We start from the raw sequence: 9386 nt of genomic DNA, 5'->3' as shown, positions 1-9386 counted from the left end.
CATCAGAGATTTGTTCCCAGAGAACCTGGAGGCTGAGAAGAGAGGCCGTCCCAGCACTGCAGGTTCAAAGATTAAGGTAAAAGAACTGATCTACAGAACATAGAAATGCACACTTAACTAGAAATATTCCTACAATTTGATTTAAACAATGTATTATGTTTCAGTTCCTAACAAAGTTACTGCCCAACTTGCATTTAGTGCCTGGCGAGTGTGGAGGATGATGTGTGTAGTTACAGTTAGGTATGATACATGAATGTAATGTTATGCTTTTAGATTTGTGTTATGCTATTGATCATTTTTCTGTCTTTCTTTTTCTCCCTTCTCCCCTTACAGAAACAGGCAAATAATCTGGTCCAGACATTAATGAAATGCACCCCTCACTATATTCGATGCATCAAACCCAACGAGACCAAAAAGGCTCGCGACTGGGAGGAAAGCCGCATCAAACACCAAGTAGAATATCTGGGGCTGCGGGAGAACATCCGTGTTCGTAGGGCCGGCTACGCCTTCCGACGTGTCTTCAAGAAATTCCTGCAAAGGTACAATCGCCACTTACCAATGCCTGTCAAGATGCCAAATGCTATATATATGGACTTTTTTGATAAATTGCAAAATACTTAGAAAATGTGACATGTTATGACTAACTATTCTTTTATATTTGCTCAGATATGCCATCTTGACCAGAGAAACATGGCCTCAGTGGCGTGGAGATGAGAAACAGGGTGTCCTGCACCTTTTAAGATCTGTCAATATGGACTCCGACCAATACCAGCTGGGCAAGACCAAAATCTTCATCAAGGCCCCAGAATCTGTATGTACTTTTTTTTGTAACTTGAAGGTAGTGATGTGAACAGATATATTACAGTTGCGATTTAATGTGGTTTTCTCAAACCTAATTCATTAACTGAACATTTGAGACCATGCTATCTCCCTTTTTTGCTGTTGTAACTCATTTTCTCAGATGGTGGGACAAACAGTCTGAACCGCAATTTCATGGGAGACTACATTGGCATGGACAACCATCCAGAGATTCGGCAGTTCGTGGGTCGTAGGGAGAGGGTTGATTTTGCTGATGTGGTGGTCAAATATGACCGCAGATTTAAGGTTGGACTCAAAGTCCCATTTAACATTCTGAAACTTATAGCTCACTTCCTGAGTAACTGTTTAGTAGTAGTTTGTGCTAGTTTACTGAACCAGAAGATGTTTCATTCTGCACATGTAGTTCATCTGACAAATTTCATGTGACCACATACTCACATGCTGTTTTAACACCCACAGACTGTCAAGCGTGACCTCATTCTCACCCCTAAGTTCCTCTATTTGATTGGACGTGAGAAGGTGAAACAGGGTCCTGAGAAAGGCCAGATTCGGGAGGTCTTGAAAAGAATTATTGAGGTGGAAAAGATCCAGTCTGTCTCTCTTAGGTACTCCATCTTGTAGTATGCATGATAACCTTTAGGCCTTGAAAGTTCTCCCTACATTAAAGCTTCAAATGATTAATAAATCATACATTTAAATAAGAATTAAAATAAAGGGTTTTCTAACCCTAAGTTCTTAAAGGGATATGAAAATTCTGTCATCATTTGTTCACCCTCAAGTTGTTGGAGACCAGCAACTGCTTGCCCACATTCTTTAAAATATCTTCTTTTATGTTCAACAGAAGAAAGAAACTCATACAGGGTTGGAACAACTTGTGGGCGAGTAAATGATGCCTTTAAACCAGTATTTAAGCAGGTTTTCACAATTTTCTAAATTGCATATGGATGGTGGGCAGATCAGTTATTGTACCTCTCTTTCCTCAGCACACTACAGGATGACCTCTTCATAGTGCACGAGGATCAATATGACAGTGTGCTGCAGTCTGTCTTTAAAACCGAGTTCCTCAGTCTTCTGTACAAGCGTTACGAGGAAAAAACACGGAAAAAGCTGCCTCTCAAGTTTAACAACCTGTGAGCAATGTTTCCCTCACTGAGAAATGTGCTGTATTATTCAGAAAAAGTATGATATGTTGGTCTTGTCATTTCAACATTTTTCTCTATCAGGCTTGAATTTAAGGTGAAGAAAGGAGGATGGGGTCCATTTTCATCTGCTGGCTCTCGACAGATCCAGTTTCAGATGGGTCAGGGTGATGAAGCAGTTCTGAAGCCCAGCAGCAAGGTCCAGACTGTCAGTATTGGACCCGGTCTGCCTAAAAACGCAAGTGAGTCCGTTGAAATTTTGAGTTGTAGAAAATTTTTTTTAAATGCTTACAATACAGTGTTTTACTCTTATAGATTGTGTGTCTGTTTACAGTCGAATTTGTAAAACTTTTGTAATACCTTTATGGGCTTTATAATCACTATTTAGTAGTCTTGACACCCATTTTGCATACAATTTTGAGATCATGGAGACATAAATATTTCCCCATTCAGTTTGGGCTGGTAAGGTGTTTTTTTTTTTTTTTTTTTAAAGTGTCTCTTATGCTCACCAAGACTGCATTTATTTGATCAAAAACAGTAATATTGTGAAATATTAATTAGGGCTGTGAAATGATTAATCGTAAGTAATCACATCCAAAATAAATAAATATTTTTAAAATGTATACATGTATGTGTGTGTATTTATAGATACATAATAAATATACACAATACACACACACATATTATGTAAACACACACTTTTATTTTGGATGCAATTAATCACGATTAATTGTTTGACAGCCCTAGTATTAATACAATTTAAAATAACTGTTTTTTTTTTTACATATTCTGAAATGTAATTTATTCCTGTGATGCAAAGATGAAATTTCAGCAGAAATCATTCTAAGATGCTCATTTAGAAGAAATATACTTATTAACATATAATACATTCAAACATTCGTATTATTATCAATGTTGAAAACAGTTGTGCTGCTTAATATTTTTGTGAAAACAATACATTTTTTTCAGGATAGAAAGTTCAAAAGTGGCAGTAAAAATAGCAGTTTATTGTTACAAAAAATGTCTATTAAAAATGCTGTTCTTTTGATCAGTGTAATGAATCATTGCTTATTTAAAAGAATTTATTAAGCGTCAAGCATTTGAATGATAGTGTATGCGTGGTGTGTGTGTGTGTATTCTATCCATCCATCCATCTATCTAGTCACAATTATCATTTCTGTAGGACCCACTCGCCGTGACAACCGAAAAAGCAGGTACATGGGGAACCAAAATCGCAATGTAGGCCAGTATTCACGTGGTAAGAGCACAATTTTACATATTTCACAAAAGTTGCCACTAAACTGTTTTAGAAATAGTTTTGAAATGTTCCTATGGTCTGTGATTTCAGAACCTCCTAAGTCTGATAGTCGAGGAAGAGGAACCCAAGGGCAGCCCGCCGTTAGGAACTCTCTGCTCCATCAGCAGTCCAGTATGGATCAGCCTACCCTTCCCAGACTCCAGGGATCTTGCCGCAGTCAACGCGAGAGCCACATTGACAGTGATATGGGCTTCATGAAAGTTCCTGATCAGGGCGTGGCAGGGTGAGATGATGTGTTGTATGACAGAATCCCAGATAAATGCGATTAAATGTATTATATCCTCCAAGCCGTACTGACTGAAGACTTTACAATCTCGAAACCTGTTTGGCTAAAACTAGATCACAGATCAGTATGTTAATAATTGTAACACAGATTTTTAAAGTGGCCCTATTGTGCCATTTTTAAGGTTCCTAATATAGTTTTGGGAGTCTCCTACAATAGGGTTACATGCATGCAAGGTCAAAAAATGCTTTCATTTTATCAAAATATTCATTTAATATCACCTCATTTTCCAACGATTCTCAAACAAATAGTTTGAAGCAGTTCTAAGATTCAGTCTCTCTAAACCCCTCCTTTCCGTGAGCCTACTGTGCACTGATTGGTCAGATGGCCTAGTCTTTTGTGATTGGTCTACCACGTACATCGCGTGTCGGAAACTATACGCCCACTGCCATAGTTCCGTATTCTGAAACGCTCGATAGGAAATATAAACATTTAATATTTATCATACTTACAGGTTGTGATTCAGTGGAGCCAGCTGGTCCAAATAAACTGGGTACAGTCATCTTTCAGGAGCAAGCATTTTGTGAATCCCGCGTTGAACTCCCCGAGATTAGAGAAGCTGTCTTCAGTAAAATTACAGGAACACAAAAAAAGATTGGGGTTGTACTACTGTGGTACAGTGGAAAAAAGGAATTTTAACCACTGATTCTTTGCAGCCTCATCTTTCGGAAGTGAAAATAAAATGAATTTACTTTCACAGTGTAGGACACAATGTCTTCCTGACAGGATGTTAACCACACAAAGCTACAGTGTTTGAGGGCGGGTCAAGTTGTTAGCGGCCGGCCAACATAGAACATAGGCGGGCATTATACAAATGTGTTACCTCGTGATGTGTAGCCGTCACGGAAGTGCAATTCGAATTACTGATGACTCGTTTAGGCTGTTTAGAGTTGATTCCTTCTTTTGGGAGACAATAACTTTATTTATCGTGCACTTTCGGCTTTACAAAAGATCATTTACATTCACATACAGCCACATTACAGACTGCATCAAAGACAATATTCGAAATGGCATAATAGAAATTAATTCTGTCATTCAGGTTATTATAGTATTTTTTTCTGAATTTAATTTGAATAAATACTCTATCATTATTAGTTTTTTTTCAGAGATACTAAAACAAAAAAGAATGTGTACATTTTTATATTATTTTAGTTAATTTTAAAGTGATAGAAATTTAGTTTCAGTTTTTACCAGCAATGTTAGTTTTTATTTTAATTTCAATTATTATTTCAGTTTATTTCAGTCTTGCAAAGGAAATATTCTCTGTGTTTTCTCTCAGAATGCATCGCAGATGTTCGAAAGAGTACAAGCCTCTTCCAGGTTCAGGGGGACCCAAACCCAAACCCAAACCCAGACCCCGCACCCCACAATGCAGAGCACTCTACGCTTATGATGCTCAGGACACAGATGAGCTCAACTTTCAAGCAGATGAAATCATAGAAATCCGATGTGAAGGTAATCTATTTTTATAATATTAAAAGTGAACTTTATACAGATTATATTGGGTTAGCGAATACTGCACTAACCCAAGATGTGCTACCTGCCCAGATCCCTCAGGTTGGTGGCAGGGCCGTCTTCGAGGAAAGGAAGGCATGTTTCCTGGCAACTACGTTGAGAAGATCTAAACCGGCATGCTATTGGACAAAATTTGATTCATAGCAGAAATTCAGTCAAGAAGAACAAAGCATCAGCATTATATCAGAGACACTTAGCGCCGAATCATATCCCCAAGTGCATTGATGTTTACTACACAAGGTGCCACCCTGACAAAAATGTGTTAATATTCATTAGGATCCTACATTAAACCACCTACATAAATCAGATGAATTTTTAGGATGTTTTAATAGAAAGGAATGTTAGATGTAAATGTAGAAGAAAAACTATAATGCTGTTTCGCCATGTTACCCAGTGTAAAACACTAGTTTTTTTTTTTAAATGTGTTTTTGGAGAATAGAATGGATACATCAATATTTTAATGTACTGTATTTTACTAAAGTTGCATTTTCACTGATATTGTACAATTGTATAAAATCAGAGAAGCTGTTTTTAGATACTCAGACAAAAAATAAATACATTTTAATTAATTAAAATGAATTAGTTAATTTGACAAGCACAATTTTTCTTGCCTTTATAGACAAATTTCGAATGAAACCGCAAAATGGGGTGAGACGTATTAAAGAGTCCATTGAGGGACTCAATGCATTTGATTGGACAAAAAAAAATCTGTGAAGTGCACAAGTCATCATCAATATTTTTGTTTAATTTTCCCTCAAAAGAAATATTTTAATTTTCAAACATGTATATTTGATCAAATATTGGGTCATTTTAATTTGGTCACAGTTTAGGAGAACACTAGCATAGAGAGGTTTCTCAAGGGTAACGCATGGACCCTCTCATTTTAGGGTCTTTCGTGAGTCCACAACATAACTACATTTCCCGACACACCATGCGACATCTCGACGTAAGTCACGTGTGCTCGCAAACCTCTGAATTCTGAGACGCTACACTTTACAGAGGCACTGAAGGGCATTTTATACTCCTTCAGGATATTCCGTTACGTGAAAACTCTCGGGCTCCGTGTAACAATGGAGGCATATTTACGGAGCTGTCGTGACGCGCTTAAGGTAAGACTATGGTAACGTTACTGTACGCTAAAAGAGAGGGTTGCGCGTGGTATGTCTGCTTCAACCATTTTACCCGCTTAAAATGTGCCCAGTGGCCAGTGTTTGCACTGTGAGTGTTGAGAAATTCATAAACATGAGTGTGTTTGCCGTGTATGATGGCTTGGTGTGATAAATAATGTATGCTTTGTTTGATACACACTTGAAATTGACACAAGTCGTATGGTATGACGCGCGTGTAGACTCTGACCGCATGCGCCAAAACTACGCAAGCGTGCTTGTTTATGTTTTTAAATTGTATAATAACAATACTTTTATCATAATGTTATTTATACGTGTATAATTTTATTTTAAAAAGTACATTAAGTAATATATATTACATTTACACATAATTTTTCATTTACAAATGTACACACTTTTTATAATTATACACATTTGCTATTAAAAGCGGTTTAAAACAAATTTAATGAGCTGTTTGGTTCAAATGCATCTATTTTCTAAAGGTGCTGTCAGTATGTTTAGTCAATAAGAACAATTCCCACTTTTCTAGTTTTTCAGCTTAATGCACTCCGTTTCAAAACTGAAGGTGGCCCTATTTGCAGAGACAATAACAGCTGCTGTCCGGTGCACATGATCCTGACAGAATCTGTCCAACAGCTGTACATCTCTACCCAAAACACTTGTTTTAAACCCAAACACCCTGACACCTGCACTCACCCACTGCTGGGCGGATATACTGAAGCCCCGTGTTTACTTGGAGATGGGTTCTTTTACTAATTAAGTCAATGATTGAAGAAATGATTCGGTTGCACTTTTGGTCATAGTGCTTTTTGTCTGCATTGAAGCGTGAGTTTTCAAATAGATTGCACACTAGAGCTCTTTCTACCCTGACCCGAGACCCGCAGGTTCTGTACTGTTTACTCACCATCCCGTGGTCCATTTCACATTGCAGTGACTAACTTCCTGCACTGTCCTCCGGCCATGCACATACGGACATGAATAAGGATGTTTTTCCTGCACTTCCCCAGCTAACAGAGATTTTGGTGATGATTATCACATGAGAAAGAGGGATCTTGCCAAAACCTCACCCGAAACAAGCCTCACCCCTGGTCTGTGCCAGTTGTGAGCTCAGTCACTCTGTGTTGACAGTCCGTCGTCCAGCATTTCAAACAAACCCCAGCTGGCAGCCCAGATCAGAGTACATCATTTAATGTTGACGTCACAGATGGCTTCTGTATTCGGCTGGAGTAATGGAGCAGGCCAAATGCTAATTAACGCTGGATGAGGAGTCATCATGTGGAGGGATAAAAGGTTTTATTGAATCCAGGGCGATGCGTTCGGTGTTATTCTATTAAAAGTGCTTTTCATCTTGCAAGTGGTCCAGCAAATAGGCTTCGAAATAGAGTTGTTAGTTCTTAAGTTCCAAAATAAAAAAAGAGAGAGAGAAAAGCACATTTTAAGAAACATATAATCCATAACTACACTACAGTTTGAAAGTGTTGGTCAGTGTTTTTTATAAAGAAAGTAATACTTTCATTCAGCAAGGATCCATTAAATTGACCAAAACTTACAGTAAAGACATTTATAATGTTACAAAAGATTTCTTTTTCAAATAAATGCTGTTCTTTTGACATTTCTGTTCATCAAAGAATCCAGCAGCAACTGTTTTCAGAATCGATAATAATAAATGTTTCTCACAAGAATAATATATTTAAAAAGAGTTATTTTAAATTGTAATCATATTTCACAATATTAGTGTTTTTGCTCTTTTTAAATAAATGCCGCTTTGGTGAGCAAAAAAGTCATCAGAAATATTAAAAATCTTACAGATATTCGATAATAATAAATGTTTCTCACAAGAATAATATATTTAAAAAGAGTTATTTTAAATTGTAATCATATTTCACAATATTAGTGTTTTTGCTCTTTTTAAATAAATGCCGCTTTGGTGAGCAAAAAAGTCATCAGAAATATTAAAAATCTTACAGATTTTTATTTTTTTATTTTTTTTTACAGTAGTGTATATTCCAAGTCTTCTGAAGCTGTACTATTATTCATCATGTTCGGAACGACACTGAAATTGAAGTTATTTTACTCTGAAAATCTGCAGTGCCCTTCACCATAGCTCTCAAATCTCATGTTCGCCTCGGTATATTGTTACTTACTGTGAAATTGTTTACAAGACATGCAAAAACAAAAGCCATTATTTGAATATGTGGAAGTGTGGATGAGATTTGAGCTGTGGCAAAGGACGATTTTCAGCTAATGTTCCTCACAAATACATAATTTGACTATATAGTGCATAAGTTATGTGGCTTACTTTTTTTTTTTTTTATAACCCCTAGTCACTGTATGGTTTTATTGTATGAACAAGAGCAGTGTCAGCATTCATCAAAACATCTTTTATGTCGAACAGAAAAAAAAAGTCTTGGAAGTTGAGCAAATGATGACAGAAGTTTCATTTTTGGGTTAACTATCCCTTTAAGAACAACTATTAAACTTTAAAGAAAATGAGTTTGTTGTCATTCATGTTATCATCTGTTAAAGGAATACACTGCTTTACTAAATCTGGTGAGAAGCAACAAAATGTGTTTTTATCTCTGACACATTACCTCCCACTGGCTGCCGGTAATATAGAGCGACCGGGTGATCATACAGTATCTCACAGAAGTGAGTACACCCCTCACATTTTTGTAAATATTTTATTATATCTTTTCATGTGACAACACTGAAGAAATGACACTTTGCTACAATGTAGTGAGTGTACAGCTTGTATAACAGTGTAAATTTGCTGTCCCCTCAAAATAACTCAACACACAGCCATTAATGTCTAAACCGCTGGCCACAAAAGTGAGAACACCCCTAAGTGAAAATGTCCAAATTGGGCCCAATTAGCCATTTTCTCTCCCCGATGTCATGTGACTCATTAGTGTTACAAGGTCTCAGGTGTGAATGGGGAGCAGGTGTGTTCAATTTGGTGTTATCGCTCTGACGCTCTCATACTGGTCACTGGAAGTTCAACATGGCACCTCATGGCAAAGAACTCTCTGAGGATCTGAAAAAAAGAATTGTTGCTCTACATAAAAATGGCATAGGCTATAAGAAGATTGTCAAGACCCTGAAACTGAACTGCAGCACGGTGGCCAAGACCATACAGCAGTTTAACAGGACAGGTTCCACTCAGAACAGGCCTCACCATGGTCGAC

The 9386-nt window shown here is 37.2% G+C and overlaps 1 protein-coding gene and 1 pseudogene across 1 annotated transcript in view; both read left to right on the top strand.

Annotated features, from left to right (window-relative positions):
• LOC107556111 (unconventional myosin-Ie-like) overlaps positions 1-5553 on the top strand; it is an 18433-nt pseudogene extending 12880 nt beyond the window's left edge.
• Positions 5554-5717: 164 nt separating this feature from the next.
• Positions 5718-9386, top strand: part of LOC107556083 (protein prune homolog) — a 13752-nt gene continuing 10083 nt past the window's right edge. Inside the window, exon 1 of the mRNA XM_016239081.1 lies at positions 5718-5722. Coding sequence (XP_016094567.1) covers positions 5718-5722 — 5 coding nt within the window. The remainder of the gene's footprint in view (positions 5723-9386) is intronic.

Source organism: Sinocyclocheilus grahami, unplaced genomic scaffold (genome assembly GCF_001515645.1).
Source record: "Sinocyclocheilus grahami isolate Dianchi unplaced genomic scaffold, SAMN03320097.WGS_v1.1 scaffold555.1, whole genome shotgun sequence".
Taxonomy (NCBI): Eukaryota; Metazoa; Chordata; class Actinopteri; order Cypriniformes; family Cyprinidae; genus Sinocyclocheilus; species Sinocyclocheilus grahami.
The sequence above is the reverse complement of the archived record's forward strand: the minus strand, read 5'-3'. Positions and strand labels throughout refer to the sequence as shown.